Source organism: Podarcis vaucheri (genome assembly GCF_965113315.1).
Source record: "Podarcis vaucheri genome assembly, chromosome: 5".
Classification (NCBI taxonomy): domain Eukaryota; kingdom Metazoa; phylum Chordata; class Lepidosauria; order Squamata; family Lacertidae; genus Podarcis; species Podarcis vaucheri.
In genome coordinates, this window is record NC_138763.1 from 43,441,057 (window position 1) to 43,467,411 (window position 26,355).

General features: G+C 44.2%; 1 protein-coding gene across 1 annotated transcript in view; it reads left to right on the top strand.

Annotated features, from left to right (window-relative positions):
- The first annotated feature begins 11,039 nt into the window (after nt 1–11,039).
- ENTPD1 (ectonucleoside triphosphate diphosphohydrolase 1) overlaps nt 11,040–26,355 on the top strand; it is a 33,678-nt gene continuing 18,362 nt past the window's right edge. Inside the window, exon 1 of the mRNA XM_082222962.1 lies at nt 11,040–11,186. Within this exon, the coding sequence (XP_082079088.1) occupies nt 11,171–11,186 (16 nt within the window). The 5' untranslated portion in view covers nt 11,040–11,170. The remainder of the gene's footprint in view (nt 11,187–26,355) is intronic.

The following is a 26,355-nucleotide window of genomic DNA, read 5'->3' on the forward strand; positions in this document are numbered from 1 at the left end:
GCTGTTCTATTCTACTTCTGCGAAATGAGTGGGTGGATTTCAGAAAATGTGCAAACATCATGAACTGAAGAGTAGGGCTACTCTCATTTGTGAAAATGTGTTCTGTATGCAGAGTACAGAGTCTGTATACAGTCTCATCCTGCAGCAGCCATACTATAATTTTAAAACTGAATTTGTGCATCTTGAGCTTTCCGTGTTAATGTTTGCTAAGGCAACTATTGCAAAATATGTACCCATAATTACAAAAATTCTTAACAGACCTTTCTAGCATCTGATTAGGAAAGCATTGGCATGCAGTTAACATGTAGAAAAGATATCTGACTGTATACACACACACGTCAGAAATCTTATTCACTGTCCTTCACCACTTTGACTTTCCAAAATAATTGTCTTGATCAAACTTCAGAATGTCCCTCCAGAATTTAAAGTACTTTCTAGATCCACATGAAGTGTGAAACATGGTTAAGACTGTCCTCTTTTCCATGTTCCTTTTTAATTAACCATGGAACATCTCATTTCACTCTCAGAAAGCTACCTTATAGTGTTGCATGCCACCTCAATCTCTGAGTGTTGCAAAATTCCAGGGGTTCTAGGCTCTCACCAAGGGTTTGATTTCCTCAGAATGAGGGACAGTGGAGACTGTGGTGTCTTTAGCATTTATGGTTTATTTGTTGTTTAGTCGTTTAGTCGTGTCCGACTCTTCGTGACCCCATGGACCAGAGCACGCCAGGCACTTCTGTCCTCCACTGCCTCCCGCAGTTTGATCAAACTCATGCTGGTAGCTTCAAGAACACCATCCAACCATCTCATTCTCTGTCGTCCCCTTCTCCTTGTGCCCTCCATCTTTCCCAACATCAGGGTCTTTTCCAGTGAGTCTTCTCTTCTCATGAGGTGGCCAAAGCATTGGAGCCTCAGTTTCACAATCTGTCCTTCCAGTGAGCGCTCAGGGCTGATTTCCTTCAGAATGGAGAGGTTTGATCTTCTTGCAGTCCATGGGACTCTCAAGAGTCTCCTCCAGCACCATAATTCAAAAGCATCAATTCTTCGGCGATCAGCCTTCTTTATGGTCCAGCTCTCACTTCCATACATCACTACTGGGAAAACCATGGCTTTTACTATACGGACCTTTGTTGGCAAGGTGATGTCTCTGCTTTTTAAGATGTTGTCTAGGTTTGCCATCGCCTTTCTCCCAAGGAGCAGGCGTCTTTTAATTTCGTGACTGCTGTCACCACCTGCACTGATCATGGAGCCCGAGAAAGTAAAATCTCTCACTGCCTCCATTTCTTCCCCTTCTATTTGCCAGGAGGTGATGGGCCCAGTGGCCATGATCTCCGTTTATTTATGGTTTATGGTTTATTTTATGGTTTATTTACACATATACAATGGTTTATTTACACATATACAACCTGAGCCTATGATTGAAGGGCTCACAACTTCTTCCATAGCCGCAACCTTGGATTCAGAAAGAAATAATTAATGTCTCTCTGTCTCTGGTTTCTGCCTGACTCCAACTTCTCCTTCACACAAACCTTAAATCTCAACTCTGGCCTTTTTCTTTCTAACTATGTCTCTTCAAGAACAAGACAACCACAGGCAAGGTTGACTTTTGCTTACTACCAGCTTTCATCTGAGGCCCTTTTTTGTGTGCCTCTTCCATGAGAGTTCTGGAGGGTGACAACACAAGAGCAAGCCTTTTCTGCAGTGACTCCCTGCTTGTGGAATGGTATTCAAAGGGAGGCTTACATATTTTTAGATGTCATGCAAAAACACTCCTCTTCTCCCAGGCCTTTGGCTAATTAAGCAACCTACGGCCAGGGGGAGGGATTGTTTCTGTTTGTTTCTATGTTACATATTTTTGTGTTTTTATATTGTAAACCACTCTGTGGTCCTCAGATGAAGGGCAGTATAGAAAATAATAACACAGTTAGGTTCAAACAATGTCGAACCACACAACAAACCACTCCAGACATGGCATGGTGGAAAACTATGAAGTCATTCATGAAAGAAAGCCAATGTTGTTAAAATGAATATTCTCCAGTGTCTTATTTGTATTCTTAAGGATCTATCTGCCTTCATCCCAAAATCTTTTGTGACCATAAAATTCAGCAAGGATTTCTAGGTCTTTCTGTGCAACACACAGAATGCACATACCAGTTTTAAAAGGCACTTAATATATTAAAGGCGATCACAATTCATTCATAATATCCCAGACTCTGCAACTGAAACTTCCCCATACTTCACAAATACATAGGTGGGCAATTCTGGAAATGTTTGCAATGGGCCTCTTCTTATGGGTAGCTGGCAAGGACAAGGTTCCAAGCACTTTGCTGTAAAATAACAATAATTGTTATCATTAAGTCAGCCAATAACATTTTGGTTCAGCCTAGCCTAGGCAGATAGTTTGTATTTGATCCTTTCCTGATTATAATTGTGCACAGTATTACTCAGTTGAGGACAGCAGGAAAACCTTTCCCTTCAAACTTTGATACAAATTTGGGTTTTCTGACATAAATAGATTATTAGAGAATTAACTTATCTTGTTTGAAGGACTTAACACTAGATACAAACTTCCCAAATTGGTACAATGGCAATTTATCATATGATGCTGCCACCTTGCTGAAGTTAAGCAGGTCTGGGTCTGGCTAGATGAGTGGCCACCCAGAAACCATATGTATACTGCCTCAGGCTCCATGATAGAAGAAAAAAGGATAGAAATGTAAGAAATCAGACAAGCAAAGTGAAGTGATGTGGTCATGACATCTGCTCTGTGTGATCTGCCTTGTGGCTGCAGTCAGTGATTTCAGTTCAGCTGAGGTGACAGTTCCCCAGCAGTGATTTCAGCTTGTGGAAGCTAGCCTAGCATACCTAGCCTAGCATCCCATCCTCGTCGCCAGTGAAGTGTAGGTGGGTTCCATGAGGCAAGACACAGCGATAACAGCAGGAACCTTTATTGAACTACATAACTGGGAAACAGGGACAAAGCAAGTGCTTATTTACATTCCTGAAAGCCTGGACCACTCCCACTCCCAACGTGACTGGCTGTCTAAACTTCCAAGCTGCGAATCACGACTCAGAGCTCAAAGGCCAATGGCAGCGGCCCAAATCCTGAAATGTTCTGTGATTGGACATCATGTATCGAATCAGAACACAGGAGCTCAGATTCCTTAATCCATACTCAAGCTCAAGCAAACACAGACCACTGAATACAAAAAGGCTGCTTCCAGACTGATGTTATTTTAAGCTTTGATTCAATCTTGATACCAGCCAATTCAGGTTTTGCCATTAGAGTTGACTTGGAGGTCTTCTGCAACAAACTCACTCCCCACAAAATCAGAGTTTTTGTGATAAGGAAAGTGACAGCAAATGTATTGGGAAGTGTGGGGTAGCAATGGCTTGACACAATGCTGAATAGCTGACTAAGAGGAACAAAATATATTTTAGATATGATGTGTCTTGGCTTTGCACTATATATTTTCCTTTTCACTTACCTGCTCCCTTTTTTGCTCTTCTCTCTCCCCCCTACCCCATGTTTCCAAGCACTTTAACATACAGAAACAGTGAGCATTTGTGGAATGTGTTTATTTAATGTTTGTGTATATGTAAAGAAGAAAATACTTCCATAGACAAACAAAAAGGGATAAAGCCCTGACATTTTGTTTCCAGACGAAGCCCTCTACAATTCTGCATGGAGGATGTTAGGATCATGGTGAGGCAGTTTTGGAAGATATTCCTCATCATTTGTTGCTATGTTCTGTCTACAAGAAGATAAGACATAAATATTTGGAACATTGTTGTCTTGGTACTGGCTAATGGTCAAGAGACACGATGGAAAGAGCTATCTCACATGCTTTTGCAGTGGCAAGTATGTGCAGAGAAGGACCTGAGAATAAAATGCCACGTATCTTCAAAAATCCAGTTTCGTAGAGATCCGTCTCTCCAAGCATCCCTTAGGTACGCAAATTGAAATTCCCTCCTGATGGTTCTGTCTTTCAGGAGCAGATCAGAAATCTCTCTGATTTTTCATCTTTTGCATCTTACCCCTTCCAGTATTACCAAAAGTTGCTGATGACCATTCTCAAAAATTGGTAAGCCAACCTTGCTGCATTGGGGACCCTACTCTGGCTCATTCTGCTGAGTGAGGCCCTGGGCTTCTGTTCCAAATCCTGTCTTGACTGCACCACTGCATCAGCAGCCACTGTGCCATATATGGGAACCAGGAATCTGAGGTCCAGGAGCACAGTAGATACTTGCTGTCCAGAAGAAGTTCCAGCCTTACCTGGGGGAGTTAATTGCCTTTACAGATCAGGTGTTTAGGGACCCTGTCCATCCTGAAGCCCCAGTGGCTTACCACACAGACTAGTACATACATGAGTTGCTAATTCTAACCCTGGTAAAACTAAAGATGAGATGTGGTGACTTATCAAAGGCTTCTCCATTAACCCAAGGCTAGAAGGCCCAAGCTGGAGGCACGGATAGCAGCAGAGGGAGAAAGTAACTAAAATAGAGAAAGGACCTATTGTATATTTAATAAGAAATAGCTTATTAAACGCCTCTAATTTAAACCAGGGTTTCCCAAACTTGGGTCACCAGCTGTTTTTGGACTACAATTCCCATCATCCCTGAACACTGGTTATGCTAGCTACGGATGATGGGAGTTGTAGTCTAACAACAGTTGGAGACCCAAGTTTGGGAAACCCTAATTTAAATGGAGAACATTACGAAGGCTCCCAGATCCAATTCCCACTTTCTAGCAACTCACTGATTGTCGTGATCCCCTGCATTGCATCCTTCCTTACCAGAAATATTTTGTTAAACACTAAGGGCTTGTCCCTCACCCCTTCTTTTTGCCCTGCCACTTTCCCCTGGTAAAACCTGCTCTTTACCTCTGATTTGGAACAAATAGGAATCAGGTTTTCTGCAGATTGCCATTTGTTCCTGTGCAGTGGTGAAGAGCGTGTTTTCCAGGGGAAAGCTGCGGAGCAAATGCAGAACCGCACTGACCCATGTCTAGAAAGCATGGGGCAGGCAGAAGTGTGGACGAGCCCACAATCTAGGCGCCAACACAGCAACTTCTGTCTTGGTGCCAATTACGATGGTGGAGCTTTGTTGACTTTAGCCTTCGGCAATTGTAAGATTGTCACTAGCTGGAAACAGGAAGCTTTGTGATAACTTTATGCTGTCCCAGCAAAAGAAGCCTGGCAGGCAATTTGTCAGACTTTCACTTCTTGCTTCCAGATCTAATAATTTGCCCAGACACTGAGCATATATTGACCCCACACCCAATTTCCTCTTCTTTCTTTATTATTCTAAAACACCCTCTACAGTTGTCTGTGTAGTTATTAGAATTCAAAGTGGACGGTGATCAGTTTTTCAAAGTTTTGCAGAAATGTTTAATGTTTTCTGCCTTTGACAAACACCCCTAAACAAGTCAAAAGCATTTTTTGAAGACGCAAGCTGGCCATAGCACATTCACCTAAGTATCTATAGGCCCAGTGTTGAGATTTTCATGTATTTTAATGTTCTAGGAGGGTAATCTCTTTCCTCCTCTAATGCTCAGACCAAAGACAAAACAAAACCCTTCTCCTCTTGTAAAATGACCCCAGAGAGAAGAAGCCACATTAGAATGGTGGGTCTAGAGATCAGGGCTTCATAGGTCTACTCCAGACAATATGTTTATTGAGCATTCATCCTAACTTGCTTGCACAGTGGCTATGCATCTTCCTGTTAAGCAGCTGTTTATCCCACACTTTTTGAGTGCATTTCCCAGGCACTTTCTGAACCGCAAAGTTCAGTTTTGGTTTTGGTTTTTTAAGTGAATTTGTTGTGCTGGAGCACTTTACTCCACTTTAATTGTGTAAATCAAAATATCCAGTATGCTATTAAATCATCCCTGCAAAATATTGGTGGTTTAGAGGCGACCCTAATGGATTCCACACTACCTGAGTTATATACAGGCTCATATTTACAACGGCAAGCTCAAGTCTCACTGGCACAGATCACTGGTGTATCTGGGGCTTTTAAAATACATTACAAACTGAGACGCCATGAAAAGTCCCTTTATGTTCTAATACATTGCCTGTGGCACTGTTCAGAGAAAAATATTTCTGCCTAGAAAGTAGTGCTGCTCTGTGTTTCTTTTATTTAAGGCATGCCTTTTAGCATAAGGAAGTTGGGAAAGGCATGGCAATGCCTCGACAGGGCATGTGGCAAGTCCCTGTGCAAGTTCAGCTTTAAACCGTCCTTGTACAGTCAGCTGTAACAAGAGCGATAGTGCAGTAAAGTCCATTAGAAACCAGAGAACTGTTTAAAAAAACATGAGTTGATATTGCCACTCGTCTGGGGGGATACCAGCAGGAAAAACCCAGATGTGATGATTCAGCATACGGGGTTTGTGGTAAGGGGAAAATATTTTGTGCTTAGTGAAGGCTGCAATCGTTTACATACCTACTCAGTAGTAAATCCCATTAAGTTCAATGAGACTTACACTTAGGTAACTGCATAGAATTGCTGTCTGTCTAACCTATCTAGCCAATCTTGATTGGATTAGTCTCAAGAGACTACAAGTTGTGGGGCAAGTTTTTGAAAAACTGTATTGCCTGTAGTTTCTGTAAAATATGTCACTGCCTAAAGAGAAAAGCTTTCATTTAACTGTGAGAAAGATGGAATTCCCGTTTATATGGTAAAGGATCCTGGATCCTGAAGCAAAGACTAGAGTATACAAGGATATGTCTTTATTACCCAGCAAAGGACCAAACATTTAAATTATAACCAGACTAAAATATCTAGGATTCTGGATAGGATAAAAACTAATAGAGAAAATCCAGAAATAAAACCAGAAGAGAATCTGACCACCATCTGTACTTTGGTGGGTGGCGCTGTGGTCTAAATCACAGAGCCTAGGGCTTGCTGATCAGAAGGTCGGCAGTTCGAATTGCTGCAACAGGGTGAGCTCCCATTGCTCGGTCCCAGCTCCTGCCCACCTAGCAGTTCGAAAGCACGTCAAGTGCAAGTAGATAAATAGGTACCGCTCTGGCGGGAAGGCAAACGGCGTTTCCATGCACTTCTCTGGTTTGCTAGAAGCAGCTTAGTCATGCTGCCCACATGACCTGTCTGCTGTCTGCAGACAAATGCCAGCTCCCTCGGCCTATAGAGCGAGATGAGCACCGCAACCCCAGAGTCGTTCATAACTGGACCTAATGGTCAGGGCTACCTTTACCTTTACATTTTAGTTTGACCTCATACTGCACAACTGCCTTTTTATTAGAACTGGGAATGACCTGGCCCACAAACTTTGCATTTGTCTCCTGGTACCATGTCCCTGCTCTTCCCCATTCCTTAGACTCCAGCCTAAGAGAACAAAATTTGTAAGAGAACAAAATTTAAAACAGGAATGTGACTTTGAGGAGCTTTCCCAATGTTAGGAAAAAATACTTTAATTATACTTCCTCATTTTCCTCATCTAACTAAAATAGTTTTTGAGGAACTACAGGACAGCATTGTTTCCTCGTGATGCCACGCAACTATAAGGATCAGAACTCCTGGCAGTTGCTTGCCAGCCCAAAGTTGTGTAGCCACTTGTGCTTCAGCTCTCAAATGAGTATCTCCTTGTACTGGGATGGAAAATGACACTTCTCTTTTCTAAATAATAATAATAATAATAATAATAATAATGTTGAGAATTAGCACAAAAGAGCTGCTTCTGTAGCTCAAATGGAAAAGCATAGTATACTTGGGATTGCCAAAAATGCTTTTTACATTGTACCTCAGCAAAGACCCCTGGGTAAGCCTAGCAGTACCCAATATCAGGTGTATGAACTGTGCAGTACAAATAAAAGCAGCCACAGTTTTAACGGATAAAAAGCTAACCATGCAGAAAAGCCCTAATTAGCCAGCTTCTTGCAAGCAGAAGCAGACGGCTTGTGGTTTAAAAACCCTGTGAGCAAATAAACAATTGACTGCATAACCTGTGGAAAAGGCTTAGCAAGCTGAGCAGTGTTCATTTTCTGCTTACCACATGTCCACAAATGAATGTCACCCATGCGACCTGAAGTGGAGCTGACTCATCACAACTCTACCCTCTCATGTGGGAAATAGCATATTCCCCCCCCATACACACACTTTTGTGTGCTCTGAACCTATAGCGGAATAAACCACTGTTTCCTGAGGCTAGAATGTCAATTGAATAGGACAGGGCATGTGACTCCTGTATTGTTCTTTGTAAGAAGAGAATTTAAACTAAAGATGGTGATATCCAGCCATTCAGGACTATGTAAGATTTTAAAGAAGTGAAACTGAGGGTAACTGAGAGTAAGAAAACGACTGCCTGAATCACACATATTTTAACTTAGCATTATGTGCATGAGCCTTAGGCTTGTGTGTTCTCCTCTCTTCCGGGGCGGGCATAAGGAAAAATCGTAAGTTTTTCCTCTCATTTTCAACTAACTGTAGATGTGCTTTGTTATGTGCAAGGTTCATAACTTTGGTTAACCTTAACAATGGTTTAGGCAAGCCATTGACGTTTGATTATTTATTTAAAATATAGTTAAAACTAACCACAATTTATCTGGGTTTGCCTATGACAAACCATAACTAGCTGAAAAGAGTAGCAAAACTCCTGAATCTCCTTATAGTCACAACAGAGGAGGAGGGCAGATCGTGAGCATGAGGCTCTTTCATGGAATGCTAAATGCATGTACACTTTGTACACTAGATATTACCCTCAATCTCTAAGCATCTCGTAGTTTATTTTCCTAAATTACTGCAATGACAACAACAAATCTTTATTACGGTTGTAGACCAGCATATAAAATACTGCACTTTGACGCAGTTTTCTCCTCAATCAAGCTTCACTTATTTTACAATGTATGGTGAATTCCAGGAGGAATTATACAGTGAAAATGTTTATTGGGGTAGTCATACATTCCAAATATCAGGTGGGGTATCACAAAGGAGCACCCCACTTCCCATCCACCGCCACTGCCTGCCATCTTGTCCTAATTCTGTTGATTCGGAACTAAGACTGCCCTTTAAACCATGTTTGCTCAGAAGTATGTCCTATTGGATTCCGTGGGGCTTCCAAACAGCTCCCTCCCTTCATGCCTCTCTTGCCAATAACAACACCCCATTCTGCACAAGAGCACATCAGTTGCACCAGCCACTGCTCACCAGAGGGAAAAAATAGATTGCTGGCTTTTTAAAAGGTGGTAGTAGGTGAGTTGTCTGTAGGTCAAAAGAGGGGCTATAAATGCTAAGAATGAGTTTAGACTTTATTTCTGTTGTGTGTTCACTTAGACTTTTCTTCTCTTACCCAGGAGTAAAGCCCATGGCTGCAGATGGCAGCCACAGAAAGATGGTTTCTAGTGGGGCAGAGTTGAAGGGATGAAAGTTTCACCAATAGGAGTGGGGTGGGGGGGGTGGAAGGCTGGTGGGGATGGAACCACATCAAATCATAATGATGTGTACAACACTGTGCAAACTTGACTCAAAACACAGTTTTAGGACACACACACTGAAGCAAACACATTTTTTAAAACTCTGACTTCAGAAATTTCATGCTACTGATATATAGGGTATGCAAAAATTAGTGGGTGTATATTTGAACCTCCCAGGACACACTATAGCTGAACTTAAAATGTTCATTGGGCAACAAAGGAACTTCAAAGGGAGACTGCAATATGAAATTACTGAATTACAATCCATTGAGAAGTTCAGTGCTATCACTTGTGGAACTAATCAGGACAAAGGATTTTAAAAAAACAAAAACAACCCTTGCAACATATGTTGATTAGCTTGCCAATGCCAGGACGTCTGTGTTGTCATCAACAACTGTTGATAACGTAATTATTGGCAACTGTACCTTTTGGCATTTCCTTTCCTTCTGATCTCACTGTCTATGCGCACACCCAATGCATAGACATACCTGCAACTCAGGATATAAATGAATGTGTTTGATGAAGTGGGCTGCAACCTTATGCCATTACAAGTATGATAAGTCTTTCAGAAGCCATGAGACTCTTTGTAGTTATCCACCCCCCACCGCTCTGCATCTGATCCTATATTTCATTTCTATAGTGCCTTCCTGCACTATAGGCAATTTTTATCTCAAACAATTTAATGAAATGAAAATAAGGGTTTTGTTGTTGTTTTATTTTTTAAAAAGAATTATGGCGAATAAACCTCCATTTGATATAAAAAAGGACGGAGGTGGTGCTCTGGGTGGAAGGCCAATATCACTGAGCATAGGCTTAGTCTAATCTTTGCACATGCTACATTTATACGTTAATATTTTCGTGAGCTTTGTTATTTGCAAATGTTACTTGTTAAGCAATTTCGTTACGTAACTTGTTACTTGTTACCTTGCTATTTGTTACTTATTAAGTCACTGGGGGGTGGGGGTGTTGTATCCTGAAAGGTGGGGGATAAATAACGGTAATAAATCAATGGCAATATTTATAAGCCTGGAACATGGGCGTAGCCAGGATTTATGTTGGGGGGGTGGGCAGGCTTCATATTGGGGGGGGGGAGTAGAACCTCAGTCAGTTAAGTATTTTTTATTGATTTACTTGATCTGTGTGGGGGGGAGCTGCCCACTTGCCCTCCTGCCCCCCCTTGGCTATGCCCATAGCCTGGAAGCTAGCAGAATTGGGGGAGGCCGGAGGCCTGGCCATGAACACGTCTCCCACTCCTATACTGTCTCTTGAGTGCTAGGTAACTTCAGAGGCAGGCAAGCCATTGTTTTGTACACAGCAAAGTCACTGTTCTCCCGGCAAAGGACCGACCACAGGGAGATAGATAGGCATCTATCTGCCTCTGGTTGCAACTCTCCAAGTTGGGGAGGCAAAGCGTGCTAGTATTTGGAGAAAAGGCACCTCAGCTGCCAACAGAAAAGGGGTGTGTGGCACTTGAGGCCCTGGGGGACTAGAGCAGGCTGCAACCCTGAGATATCGTGTGTGTGTGTGTTAACTGTGTGTGAGTGCACAGCACAATACTGACCTGCTTCTAGGTTCCTTCTGAGTCATGCGGAGTTAAGCTAACCCCTCCCACCCACAGTGCTGGACCGTTAAATAGCCCCGCTGAATGTGCCCCTCGCAGAGCCAACCGAAGCTGAGCAAAGGAGGCTGGAGAGAGAGAGAGAGGGGAGAGCGGGAAGTGGGCACAGGAGGAGGCAGTGATGGACGAGCCAAACGGTAAGGAACCAAAATAAGTCGCTCTGAATTGGAACAGGGGAAAGAAAAGAAGAAGAAGAAAGAAGCCAGGCATCCCCCCCTCTTTCCCTCCCCCACCCCCTACTCTCCCCCAAAGGAAGAAACTGAAAGGCGGCGGGGGGGGGGGGAGAGAAGGATTTTTTTGCTGGCAGCTCTGCCGGGCTGTGATGTCAGCCTCGACACACTCAGACAAAAAAGTTTGAGGAATTCATGAATATTCATGCGGAGGGTATAGTCATTCGGATTTGCCATTCAAGAGGGAGTTCGTGGAAGCGTCTTCCTTCCGAATGTGTCTCCCAGCAAGCAGGGAGGGGGCGCAGGCTGCACAAGCTCCCAGGGGAACCCTCTCTTTTCGTGTGTGTGTGTGTTGCTTCCCGAGGTGATGAGTTCACCGTTAAGGAGATTTAGTTCAGTCCCTGAAACATGCAGGTTTTCTGCATTCCTTCCAGTCTGTAAAAGTGGCATGGGTTTTTTTTCTGCTCCTAGTTTGCGCTGTGTGGGAAGCGAGAGATGAAAGTGTGTGTGTGTGTGTGTGTGTGTGTGTGGTTGTTTTTGTAGCAGAGAGAGGGCGACCTTGCCTCGGGAGGTCAGGAACCAATGAAATGAACTCTGGTAATTGGGACATGTAAGGTGATGACATGGAGCAGGGTCTCCCACGCAGGGTTGTTGTTATCCTTGATTAGAATGAAGGAGATGGAGAAGATTGTACTGTACTTGTATGTATGACCATAACCTGGTAAGAGGGTGTGGGGAGGACACAGCGGTGCCTTGGGGTGTTTTTGCTCAAGCAATTCAACTGTTCCTTCTTCAGCACACCGGCTACTTTGTGTTATCTTTGGCACTCCATATTGCATTAATCAAAATAATGTGTGACACAGATTCTGGGAGAGACGCTCCGATGTGCTTTTATGTGTCTAGTGTTGCCACTCTCGGTGTCATCGCTGCATCCAAGAGGGAAGGATTGTAGCTTAGTGGTGAAACATATGCTTTGCATGCGAAAGGTCTTGGGTTCTGTTCTTTGCCTTTTCTGGTTATAGAGTCAGGGAGCATAGGGTAGGGTCATAGAATTGTAAAGTTGGAAGGGATCCCCCAATGATAATCTAGTCCAACCCCTTGCAATGCAGGAATCATGGCTAAGGAATCTTTGACAGATGGCTGTCCAAACTGTTTAAAAAGCTCCAGTGAAGTGCCCACAACCCAGTGGCGTAGTGTGGGGGGTGCAGGGGGGGCCGGCCGCACCGGGCGCAACATCTGGGGGTTAGGGTTAGGGGGTGCAAATCCACGGGTTAGGGGGCGCAAATCCATGGGTTAGGGGGCGCAAATTACTTGCCTTGCCCCGGGTGCTGACAACCCACGCTACGCCACTGCCACAACCTTCCAAGGTGGCCTGTTCCACTATCAAACAGCTTTTACAACCAGAAAGTTATTCCTAATATTGAGTTGAAATCTCCTTTCTCATAAATTGAATCCATTAGTTCAGGTCCTATCCTCCTGAAAACAAGCTTGCTCCACCATTCAGGTATCTGAAGATGGCTATCATATCATCTCTCGTACTTCTCTTCTCCAGGCTAAACATTGTCAACGACCTCAACTATTTCTCATACGGCTTGGTTTCCAGACCCTTTGTCATGGGGAAAGCCTCTTTGCCTGGGACACTGGAGACCTGTTGTCACTACTGGGCTAGATTATCAAATTCTGATCTGGTGTACAGCAGTTCTCTACCTATGTGCACGTGTGCAGCAGGGGTCACCAACGTGGTGCCCTCCAGGTGTTCACCACATCTCCCATCATTCCTGACCATTGGCCAGGCTGGCTGAGGCTGATGGGAGATGCAATCCACAACCCCTGCTGCTGCAGTCACTTGAGAAGGGAATGCAAAGCAGCTCAGGCTTTTCTGAGCTCTGGCTTCACTGCTGTCAGAGCAAAGTGGCTTTTGTTTGTTTTGCAAAAAGTGCTGGTGGAAAGCAGTGGCTGCATCAAGGGACAAGTGTGAGTTGTGGAGGAGCTGGAAAGCTGTGAAAGCAGAAATTGGTCCGCCGGTAGTAACAAATGTACACAATGACACTCTTCATAGGAATATAGAGCAGGCATCGGCAAACTTGGCCCTCCAGATGTTTTGGGACTACAACTCCCATCATCCCTAGCTAACAGGACCAGTGGTCAGGGGTGATGGGAGCTGTAGTCCCAAAACATCTGGAGGGCCGAGTTTGCCTATGCCTTAAATAGAGGGTAGTATCATTTACCAAAGCAAATGGAATGTGAGAGTTGTCTATAAGTTGCATTGTTGATAGCAGTAATCTCTTTTCCCTGACAGAAGGCTGATTCTTGAGTCATGACTGTATTGGGGGTTTCTTCTGCTGGCAACTCAAGTTGGGCTGTTACAAAATTGTCAGTTACCTTTCCCACACATGATATGTTTTTCTTTGTTGCCCAGAAAGTTGTGCCATTCGGCTTGCCTGCAGCAGACGCAAGAAAGCCTCTTCTCCTTTTTTGTGGTCTCCTGGCTTGTGGCCTTCCACTTCCCCTTGGGACAGGAAACGGAGGAGCCACGAGGGGAAGCTTTACTTCATGCTGATGGGGTTGCCCTCTTTAAAGCCTCTCCGCCATTAGTGCGGCAGAAAGGAAATCCAATTTGCTTGGAGTGACGCTGCCGCTGCTTCTCCCTCCCACTCCTTTCTCTCCCCAGCAATCACCTTAGATAAGAAAAGGAGAAAGTCAATCTCCTCTTCCCAATATGTTGCTCAACAGGTACTCGTAATAGAAGTTGGTTTGAAGGACGTATTCAGAAAAAGAGTGCTCATGTATTTGAGGAACATACTTTGCTAACCTCTTCCTGTAGGTTCTGGGGAAGAGTCTTAACTTCTATGAAATCACCCTTTGAGTGATTACTTCTGTGTGATGCGGTAACCAGAGGATAACTGCTGTATGACTGACAAAGAAGTTTGAGATGGGTGTGAGGTTCTGTTGATGAAATCACTTCAGCTTTATCTGCCTGTTCCTGGATCAACTGGCCCCCTGGTGGGGTGTGGGCCCCTTTGCAGATGCCTGGCAATGCCAAATCTTGACAGCAACCCTACTAGTTATGCCCATTATTCCTCCTCCAGAGGCCACTGCATTTAGAGACTGAGGCTCTGAGCAGCTGGGAAATGCATCTAGGAAAGTAGTGTTGATGTACTTAGTGCAAACCATGGTTCCTTTTAATGTATGGTTCAAATCTGAGATTTAAAGCACAGGGCTTCCTCCAAAGAATCCCAGAAACTGTCGTTTGTTAAGGGTGTGTCAGGATGCTGTCAGTGGCTCCTGGCTGATTGCCCAGGAAAGTATAAAGACAAGGAAAAGTTTCTTACAGTCCTTTTTTATTTCAGTCTTTACATAGAGAGGCTATAGAACCCAGCCTCTTGGATAATGGCGTTGTTCTGCGTGAATCTCCACCCCCCTGTCTCTCCTGCTTCCTCATTCATCATCATCATCACCACCTCCTCTATGTTTGCTGCTAAGTGCCCTCTGTCTTTGAGCTCTTTGCTCTCCTACTTTTAAGGCTTGCCAGGTTCTGGAAGATGGAGGGTCTGGAAAGCTTTCTAATGACAATCTGTCAGCCAGGTGTTGCTCTGGCTCTCCCATGATTTCCCAACTTTTCCCCTCATCCGCCTCAGAGCTGTGACCTCTCTGAAAGGGTCAGGATAGGGAGGTGGTCTCCATCATTCCTCCTCTGCCCAGGGTGCTGGGAATCGTAGCTCTGTGAGGAGTAAGCAAGAGCTCCTAGGATTATTTGGGGAAAGCCATGACCCTTAAAGTTGAATAAATGTGCTTTCAATGTATGCTGTGACTGTGACCTTTCTTCACCATAATGGTCATGCAATACCAACTGTCCAGTGAAAGATGCCCAATCAGGCTTCTGACAAATCGGTGAGGGTAAGACCCAGGACCTAAAGCAAGATAAGTCTGAGCACAGAATCACAGAGCAGGAGGGGATCTTGTCGGCTCCCTGGTTCAACTTGGTGGATGCAAAAAGTGCAGCTCTAGAGCATCACCAAAAATACTTGGCTAGCCTCTGCCTGAAGATTTCAGTGCAGTTAGGTGAAATGATGGTGGGCTTAAGGGAGGCTTCACCTCCTTGGTTGCTTAGAACACAGAACAAGCAAACCTTAGAACCTCTTGTCTACAACAGGGATCTATCAGGTCACGTTATCTGTTTTACCATGCTGGTTTCTAGAGACTTCCTGAAAGTCTGGCTTGTAAATCCCCTATCTCTTTCCTTCGGTCAGCTCTTAATGATGATGATGAACAGACAGGTAAAAGTCTTGTCAGATAAAATTTCCAGTACTACTATGTTAATAACAAGTCTTGTTACTGAGCTTTCAGACCCTGCATTCAGGTCCCACTTGAGTTTGAACCCTGTCAGGTATGGAGATGGGGAAAAGGAAAACTCACCATCAATTGCATGCAACTATTCTTGGTCACCACTGCAGAGCATCAGAGAAGGGCAGGAGAAGTATCTGCCTCAACTGGTTGCTGCTTTCAGGAGGAAAGCAAAGAGGGCTAGATCCTGTTGGAGTGGTGTCTTCAACATAACTGTGCCTGCCGGAGTCATACTGTGCCTGTAGGAGATGCAAATTGTGTGTTCCTGGGTGGTCTCCACAAGATGCATCTTTGTGGACAGTACTTACTCCACACACCAAGCAGAGAGTGTCTCGTAGTATGTGGTGAAGTCAAAACTGCCTTCTTTCTCCACATGGATATGAAAGAAGCATTTCTAGAGAGCAAGAAACTCCCCATAGCACTGAACAGCAGAACTCAAATATGCTAAGTGTTTGGCAAACCATTTCCCTAATTGCTTGTGTCTGACTAGATGTTACATAGTCATCATGCAAGTGTTTACTGCATAGTCTGCTTCCCAGGTTAGACAACCCACAAAATTGTTATCTTGTTCTCATCAAGTCATTTGCAAGAACCCAAACAGATTGGAGGTTGGAAGAGGCTGATAAAGTCGTGATGATGCTTCTCTTATATAAAAAAAATTCTTTTCCATGTTGGAATAAACAACAGAGGCTGTTATTCATGATCATTATCCAAATGACAGGGTGTCAAATGTCTCGTTTTCAAGCAGAAGGCAGAGAGAGATGAGAAAGAAAAGAGAGGCTGAGCTAAATTCAAACGCTTTTAAAAAACCCTGTATATCCCTCCCCCCGGCTTTTCAGAATGATAAGCCCACAAAATATCATGAGTGGAAGGAACACACCACCATTTTCCAAAACCCCTTCAGCAGTATGCAAAAAAATATAGAATTCACATTATTTTCAATTTCTGCAATGTGAAGCGCAGCTGGAAAAATTTAGCATTCATTTGTCTTTTATGAGGAAGGAGCTGACAAGAACTTTGCCATGCTTCTTAGCATACTTCAGGAACATTTCATAACAACATTGAAATGTAATGGAAATGTTGGCCGGGTTCTTAAGAGAACCGACGTTGTGTCCCATTACAGTACAAAACAGTATGGTAAATAAACCCACAAAAGTTATTAGCTTGCAAAGTTTTATAGTGGCCCACTATGAGTCCAGCAGCGTGCATTTTCACATCACATAACGCATTGCGTAACTATGGTGTTCACTCCCACAAGAGGCAGGAATGGCCACCAACTTGCTTAGCATTAAAAGAGGATTAGACAAATTCATGAGAGATAAGGCAATCAACAGCAAAACCTGGTGACTATGTTCTTCCTCCAATGTCAGAGACGGTCGGCTTCTGAATAGTTCAGGATCATTCTGCCCCACCCTCTGCTAGTCCATTGCATGTTCCTTTCTCTGTAGGTAGAACAGAAACCAAGTAGGCTGGAGAAGGAAGGATGGGGCAGCGTTTCCCTCCATTTCTCTCTCTCACCTGCATGGAAATCCTGAACTCCTTTGACTGCCAGACAAGATGTTAAATACAAAGCTGTTAAAAAATGCTTAGAAATGGCTGGGTGCAAAGGGACCCTGTAACCTGAACTATCTGAAAGTGAGCTGTTTGGAAAGCATATGTCCAGAGGCAGTGCGAAAAACTGCAGAGAAAGAGATCTTTGTTGATGCTCAGATCTTTGAAGGTGTGCCTCCTCTTCCTCCATTCCCTGGAGGATAGGATTCTGATTCACTCCGTTACAGCACACCACCGCCGGTCTATAAACCTCATCCAAGGAGCATACGCATCTTGCATGACATAGGGTTATATCACCCTGTCCTCATGTCTAAAGAATTTAGAACACACATGTGGGGATTTTGATGATGGGGCCTGTGATGAAACGGCATGCTGCACAAAACTTTGTGTAAACAGCCAGGGCTAACAACAAAGTAAGGAAAGGCATATTGCTAGCCCATGTCTTCTCAGGAGGACTCAGGATGCAAATACTCAACAGGAGCCTCAGCTCCATACATGCGATGGGTGACTACAGGGCCGTCTTTACCTGGGGATGCAAGGGGTGCAGGGCACCCGGGAACCGAATTCAGTGGGGCGCCAAATGTATACCTACTGTATACATCCCTGCCTCCCTCCTTTGTCGTTCTGTTACTCCATAGCATCAAATATTCCCAAGTCAGGAAGCAGAAAAAAGGTCAACAACTTTTGCTTCCCCCCTCCCCCAAAAAAGCTCAAGAAAAGTTAATTTGGTGGTGGCTAATCTAAATTTGGGGGCGCTGGGCAGATCTTCACACCCCGGTGGTACATATGCTAAAGACAGCCCAGGGTAACTATATTATCTAATACCGAAAGAGGACTTTGTGGCGCCAGAGACAGGGGACACAAAATAGAAAGCAGTACTTACTCACCCCTTAGTGAGAATCTAGGCACAGGAACTATCTGTTGCATCTGCTGACCATTGCTGGTCATTGTAAGTTCCTGCGGTTGAATATACACACCAGACATTTAATGTACTTGACTTCCTCCCAAAGAAACCTGGGAACTGTAGTTTACCCTCACTGAGCTACAATATCCCGCATCCTTAACAAACCAAAGTTCCCAGCATTCTTTGGGGAAAGTCATGTGCCTTAAGTGTATGGTGTGTATGCAGCCATGTGGCTCTGCAGGCAGTCCAGCAGCTTTCCTTGAGGGGCAGCAGCAAGGCCTGCAACACAGACAGCAGCATCAATGCCCAACCTGAAGCCAGCTGTTCCTCTGTGGCACAGTGGTTTAGAGCACCATTGCTGTTTTTGCCCAGGGGGGTGTTCACAGTCCCACTTACATGGAGGCCACATCCATGCCATATATTTAAAGCTCTATTGTACCACACTTTGGCTTTCACCAAAGAACCCTGGAAACTGCGGTTGTGAGTTGCTAAGAGACTCCATCCCTGCCACAGAGCGGCATTTCCTAGAGTTCCCTGGGAAGAAGGAGTGATTGTTAAACCACTCTTGAGAATTGTAGCTCCATAAACTGCAGTTAACAAACTGCAGTTCCCAGGATCCTATGCGGAGAAGCCATGGCTGTTAAAGCGGTATCATAGAGTTTATATTGCCTGTTGTGGGTGTGGCCTCAGAGGGGGAGCAGGGTCATGCCCCCCAGCTGTGCGTTTGGTGAGGATGAGAAAGGGCGCTTCTTGGGCACTGACAAGCATCTGTTGGCACACACATAGGACCTATGCTCATACTTGTTCAACTTGTGTCCTTTGAGGGTCATGGCTGGTGTGTGGTGGAGCTAGCCTGTGCAGTTTAACTGAACCCCCTTTCCTGAAAAATACTTCCTTTGCAAGGACCTGAAGTGTTGGAACAATTGGGAACAAGTCTTTGCTCTTCTTCTTCCTCTTCCTCCTCTTCTTCTTCTTCTTCTTCTTCTTCTTCTTCTTCTTCTTTGGTTTATCACCTCCTCCCATCTTTCTGGGCTTCAGATTAGCTGCCAGCCTCACCAAGGTGATTATCAGAAGCAGGTTCCTCACAACTAACAATTCTGAGAGCCTGGGAGCTGTACCTGCCAACATTAGCATGTGGTGTGCTTAACACAATGAACCATATGCCCTAAGAATAATTGTGAGCAAAATCAAACAAGTCAATGATATTGCAAATAGAATTGCTTTCAAACATTATCATAGACTGGAACAGTCTATCCTCTGTGGGTAAATATACTAAATAATGCTCCTTATGGGAGTAATCCATCTCTGAGCTCTTTGTTCTTGTCCTAAAAGGAACCTTTTACAGAAAATGAAAACAATACCATGACTTTCCTGAGAACTAACATTCAAAAACCGCCTGGGGGCTGAACAGAGAAATATCTTGGCCCTTTTTAACTGTCCACCACACGTTGTTATTATTTTTATTATTATTACAAATGATTTTGTACTTCTACGGAGTGGGCCTCGTTGTACATGAAACGATTAAAATGCTTGCAGTGTTAACTCCTTGTTTTTGTTTATATTTAAAGTAACCTTTAGCTTAATGCTGCAAGAACTGCCAGCTTAAATAACTCAGCTATTGTTGCAATAATCCGGACAAGCTTTGTTCTTCTTACGGTGTCTAATGACCACCTTTCAGTCTCCAGGAAGCTTCCGCTGTTCCTCTCCAGTGGCTGAGCTGAAACTAGGAGTATTTTGCAATGGTGTTTTGAAGTTTGTTAAATTCTGAAACTCCACCTCTAAGCGGTGCTGTAATCTGAATTGTGAAGGAGTACTTGCAGATTTTAGGAGTACTGAAGTTTGCGCTCATAGCTAAAAACATCTGTATGCTTGGCACCCCTACAGGAAAATACCATAAGTTATTAGAATCAGTGCTACCCTGGACATAGAAGCTATCTATGTAGACCCATTCCTAAAGCCACAGACTTACAAGCGGTGCAGGAAGCCCCTATTCCCAACCAATAACTTGTTCCTCCTCTGCCCCCTTCCAGCAGGATTATCATAAAAATCCTGCAGAGACTGCCCCTTCATTTTTATAACACATCCATTCACACCAAGTTTTTATTCTGTTGTCTTATCATTTAAAATATCTTATACTGTATTTCAGTCACACCGCATTGTTCTCAGCCTCCCTAAGTGTGGGAAGAGTAGGATACAAATTAATTAATTAAAAAGTGAAATAAGGCACCATTGCAGAGCTGTATACTGCGTATATTCTAGTATGCACACTTGGCGTTGCAGAAATGGAAGCTGGTGCTCAGTGGTGCCACAGAGATTGCCCCGTTTAAGCTTTGGAAAGAGCCTGCAGAGTGAGACAAGCTTGCTGACAGTTTGATGGGTAGCTCTTAATTTGAAAAACAGGACACAGCGTGAGTATTGTTATTTGGGACATTTAGAACCAAATATGAAAAATGCACAGCAAACAAAAGCTATGGAAGTTTAGCATCTGGTGTCACATGTTAGGAACAATTTGGTCAGTATTTAAAACTGCTTATATACCACAAACCAATAAGGCGATTTGGATTTAAGCCAGTTTAGTCCTTTGTTCTTAATTGTATTCCAGTCTTGGCACTCTAGTATGGTGCATCTGCAACAGCCCAACTGGACGCCTTCATCTGCCCCAGCTGCGACAAAACATGTCTCTCCCGTATCAGTCTCGGCATCCAACAGCTTGACCTCACAAACACACACGCACCAAGGGGCAGTCCTCCATTGTCTCCTGAGACAGAAGGATGCCAACAAAGGATTTTCCTTTGAGTCTGTGGTGGTACCAGAAAAGACTACCACCACAGAATCAAAAGAAAATCCCCCAGACAAATTAGTCCACATTACCTCCTGCAAAATATAACTATGTGTAAAATGATGTAAAGAAAATAGTTTTAATGTGGAAGTTCTGCCATTTTCCCAATATGATGCTACTAACACTGTCATTTTATCTGAAACAGATTACACCAGTACCCGGCACTTTTCAAATAAATTGTGTTGGCCCCCATCCCTCCAAACTTGAGCTGACCCTGAGAATGACAAATTAAGCAAATTAACTGATTTAATCTCCTGCCTTCCTATAAGATCCAGCAGTTATTGTTGGAAATCATCCTCTAAGGAGACAATTGGAAGAGGATGTATGAATGAGTGAGTGGAGGCAATGAACTCAGATCACCCATGCAGTGCAGACACGCTGATTATTTCCAGCCCTTTCTACTCCTGTCCCAACAGCTGTAGCTGATTATACTAAGTCCCATTTCCTCACCAGACATGAACACAGTTACATAAAGCTGCTATGTAGGCAGCAGCATCTTAATCTCTTTGATGCCCCTAATAAGGTAAGTATGCTTGGTCCAAATGTGTGTACAGAATTTCTGTTTGGGGCAATCACATTCCTGAGCTTTTAAGAAGAACTAGAGGTGCTTCTTGGAGAAAGGTCAGTGGGGGGGGGGACCCTTTCTGCTCTCTTCACAGAAGAAGCAGTGTTTGCTTTTCATTTTTTTAACGTTTGCCATCCTTTGATCAAAGATCAGTTTGTTAGGTGGCCTGCATGAGGCCCAGGAAAAGGTGAATCGGCTGCCCTAGATAAATGCAGAAACAACTTTTTGCATGTGTCATCTCTGTTATCTTGCTGTACCAGAGGGAGCACGCTACTGACTCTGATGTTGCTGCCCCATTCGCCTCCCTTCTGTAACCTCTGATGCTGCCTTATGACACATGGAAGAGGTGCACCTGGTGCTTGCTCATGTAGGAATGAGAGCATGCTTTCCTGTGAACTTCAGCATCAGGAAGGTGCTGTTTTAAGTGGTGTTGATTATCATTAAGGATCAGGCAGCAGTACTAAAAAACAGGGAACTTTATTTAAACAAGCTTTCTTTAACTCCTAAACTGTCTCAGACCCTCCTCCTCTCTTTCTACACTTTCTGGGCTGAAACACTTTCTGGTAGCTGCCCCTGTGCCTTCCCTCTGTGTCACTACGTTTCTCTCCCTGACTGCTGCCCTAACTCTCTTACTTAGTTCCACACATTTTGATACAGGGGCAATCCAACTTGGAATGCTGTATACAGCTCTGGTTGCCTCACCTCAAGAAGGATGATGGAGCCAGTGTGGTGTAGTGGTTAAGAGCGGTGGTAATCTGGTGAACCGGGTTCGCGTCTCCGCTCCTCCACATGCAGCTGCTGGGTGACCTTGGGCTAGTCACACTTCTTTGAAGTCTCTCAGTCTCACTCACCTCACAGAGTGTTTCTTGTGGGGGAGGAAGGGAAAGGAGAAAGTTCGGGTAGTGATAAAGCGGGATATCAAATCCAAACTCTTCTCTTCTTCCACGGGAAGGAATAACGTTGCAGCCTTTGGGGCCTTTTTGTTAGAACAGGGTTTCCCAAACTTGCGTCTCCAGCTGTGTTTGGACTACAATTTCCATCATCCCTGACCTTGGATCCTGCAAGATAGGGATGATGGAAGTCATAGTCCCAAAACAGCTGGAGGGCCAAGTTTGAGAAACCCTGCTCTAAACTAAACACCACTGGCATGAAGCCCTCATAATGTTGCCCAGAAGGGAGTCCAAGCCTTGGTCTGAGAGAGTCCCACCACCACCATCACTGTAACGGGAGAGAAGTTTGTCATCTTATCCATGTGCCCCAAACTGGCTTAGCCCCCTCCAATCAGCATGGCCAATTGTCAGGGGTGATGGGCGTTGTAGTCCAGCAACATCTGGAGGGCACCACGTTGACTGCCTCTGCTGCAAAGCTTTTAAAGCCATGTGTAGTTTGGTCCTCAAAAACTCTGTCACGTGTGCAGAACTTTGACTCCTGTGTGCCTTTTAGAATCCTGGCTTAAGATTTCCAACTTCCCTCCTTTGTAGTGCTACCCTGGCAACTTTCCATTTCTTCGCCTCTCGACCTTGTCCTGTTGACAAAGCCCCCTTCACATGGAAGATAAGAAATGAGTAAGAACTGGGCAAAACAAAACAAAGCATCATGTTTCCAAAAAATACAACTGTGCGCCTTCCCACCCCACCCCCCACACCTTGTTGTGAACAACGATGGAATTTACTGCCGAGGGAAATGGATGGGTTTAGGGGGGAAATGTCCAGAAGAGTTTGTGGAGGACAGAAAGGTCAACTAACAATAGTTTCCAGCAAAATATTTTGAACAAATGTTCCCCACCCCATGTGGAAAGTGTTAAGTCGGGACTCTCATTCCTTGGGACTCTCGTTCAGATGTTAACTTTTGGTCTGTTTCCACAGATACCACATGTGCGACATCTGTGGAGAGGGGAATCAGAATGACATCCGTGTGGGTGGGAGAGTTATTAGCACAGGGATGTGGAACCTGGTGTCCCCCAGATGTTGTTCAACTACAGTCCCCATCACCCCGATCATTGACGTCCGACTCCATATGGGGTATCACAGTTTCCCCACCCCTGCTTTAGGGATATAACCCTATGTACACTTTGCTGGGAGTAAGCCCCGTAACACATAGTGATCAGCAGCAATAAGAATACTCTTATTAGCGACGAAGTCTGTTGCATATTTGCTTGGCTTAAACCAAGAGAAACCACTGAGGTGCTCTCAAAATGTTGCTGTTCCAATCACCCTAAATCATGGACTATGCTGGCTGAGTCTGGCAGTGGCGTAGCGTGGGGGGTGCAGGGGGGGGCCAGCCGCACCGGGCGCAACATCTGGGGGGTAGGGTTAGGGGGCGCAAATCCACGGGTTAGGGGGCGCAAATTACTTGCCTTGCCCCGGGTGCTGACAACCCACGCTACGCCACTGGAGTCTGGTGAGCATTGTAGCCCAAAATCTGGAGGGCACCACATTGGCTAGCCCTAGCTTCCCCAACCCGGTGCATACCAGATGTTTTGAACTGCAGTTCCCATCAGACCAGTTGATCTCGCCCAATGGTCAAGGACGACAGGGAGTTGTAGTTCAGAACACCCAAATGGCAGACCAGGGTGGGGGAAGTCTGCCTTAAAGCAAAGCTGGGCAGATTTCTGGCTTCTCAGATCCAGTTTGCTTTTTTACTTGAACCCCACAATTTACCAAATGGAACCAAGTGCTAATGACATACAGAAAGAATTAAAATCAGTAGGACCAGTGGTGGCTAGTGCCCATTGAGACTGGTAGGGCAGAAGGCAGGAAGTCAACAGTAGGGAGAGTCAGAGCCAATAGAAGGTGCAACCACAGCCAATGACAGGCAGAGCCAACTGATTCTAGTTTTGCTGTAGATGAGTTCTACAACAATGAGAATGAGGAGTAGGAAGCCAAGAGGCAGTGTCGCTTCCTGGGGAGTTTATAAGAGGGCAGGCAGGTGGGGACTGGCTGGTGGCAGGATGGGGTTTCACTGTTCCACTTGCCCTATTGAACTGTCGTAGATCATCTACTTTCTGCCTACCACTGTCTTAAAGCACTTAGCTCTGTTTCTTATTGGAACTGAAATACTGCACTGGCCATTATTATTTTGGGGTTGGAAAGCCAGTTCTAGAAATGTGATGAGCGCCGGCACTGCCTTTGTTCCCTCCTTCTCAAAACTGGAAGTCTGCCCACATGAATTAGCCTGAAATCCTGGCTGAGACTGGAATCTTACCTTATCAGTCTAGTGTAGTGAAGTCACATAATAAGTTGTTTTTTTTAAAAAAAACCAACAGCAACCTTCCCAAACCTCCCTTACTCCAAAAGTTCCCTTTGTGTGACCTTCCTATCGTAATCAGAGCAGGGAGAGTTACTGGCGGCAGCAGAGCTTTGAAACGCCTCATTCCTTAATTTGTGGGGCAGTTTGTTTGAATGTTAGAGATACTCAAAGAAGCAGGAACAGCCCACTGAAAAAACTATTATAATTCTGTGTCTTACTTCACTGTGGAAACTTTCACAGAATATGGACTTGCAATAAAATAGTGAGAGGGGGCGTGTCTGTGAAAGTATCCTACTATGTAACCAAGATTGCAGGAGACACAGATTTATGGCCTTGTGACAATGTGCGTTTTCAAAGAAGAGAACTGTTTGAAATTAAATTAATCCGAACAAATGGTGTTACGGCCAGGAAAGTTTGTATATTCTCGAGCTGAAATATTAACAATGGTAAATACAGAATCAATCGGCAGTGAGCTTTTATTTTCAGAATGAGACTAGTTTCCCAAGAAGAACTTTTCAGGGAGAAAAAAATAGGCAATAGATTTAGATTATGTAGCAAAACCAAGCACTCATTCTCCATTGATTCAAGAGCAAAATGTTGGGCTTATGCTGTCTGTGTCTCTCAATAATCTTACATAACTGGGTGTAGACTAGGAAGAAATCCCATCTTGTCCAAAGCTCTTTGAAAGAAAGGTGGGGTATACATCTGACAAACAAGCCATTTGTCAACATGACTTCTCCAAACTCTAGGACTTCTGGTCTCTTTTCAAAACACCATCACTGCACCTGCTACTTGTGGACAACAAATGGGTCTCTGTGTAAGAGCTCATTCACAAAAAAAGGAAAATCCATTTCATTTGGCAACCTTTTCTCAAGATCTTCTCCCCCCCCACATACACACTTGAGCTGCTGTGATGTGGGGCTTCCTTCCACACTTGTATAAGGACTTTCATCTGGTGCCCTACAATAGGCTCTTGTCCTTGGTTCCCCACCCCCTACCACTTCTTGTTTAAAAATACTTCAGAACTTTTTGTTCATGATTGTTTGGAATGGAAATATGAGCAATATGGAGCACAGAGCAGGATATTCATGCTGAACAACATCCACTGACCTCTTAAGTTTCTAGGAAGTCCCACTATGGAAGCTGACCTCTTGGAGATCAATCTAGGCTTTAAAGAGCCAAGACCACAGAGAAGAAAGGCGGACAGGGGTGCGGCTGGTTTCATTTCAGCCTGAGGGTTTGGAGCTTGACTTGGGGCTGCTGGGCTGGGTTCTTCCCGTTACAAGCCATTAAAGTCCAAATTCTTAAACTGAAAATCTATTTTTTTGATGGACAGGCTGCCTGAGAGATTGCCTGGACTATACCACGCACATGGAAAATTGATCATCTGAATAATTTGTCATGATGAGGACAAATCATGTTTTTGCTTGCTGTTTCTTGAGCCACATTAGGAAGGTTTGTGATAGTAGGCAAAAACACTCCTTGGACTTCTTCTTTAAAAAATCAGTAGCCTTTTGCATTTACTTTTTTCCATTTGCACACCTGTGCAGGGGAAAAAAAGGTGAAATTGACAAGTGCATTGAAAGGCATTGTGTCTCAATAGCCATAACTTACCATGGCTGCCAAGTGACCATTTTATTGCAGTGCAGTGTATTCATTATTGTGCTATTCACTTCAAACACAT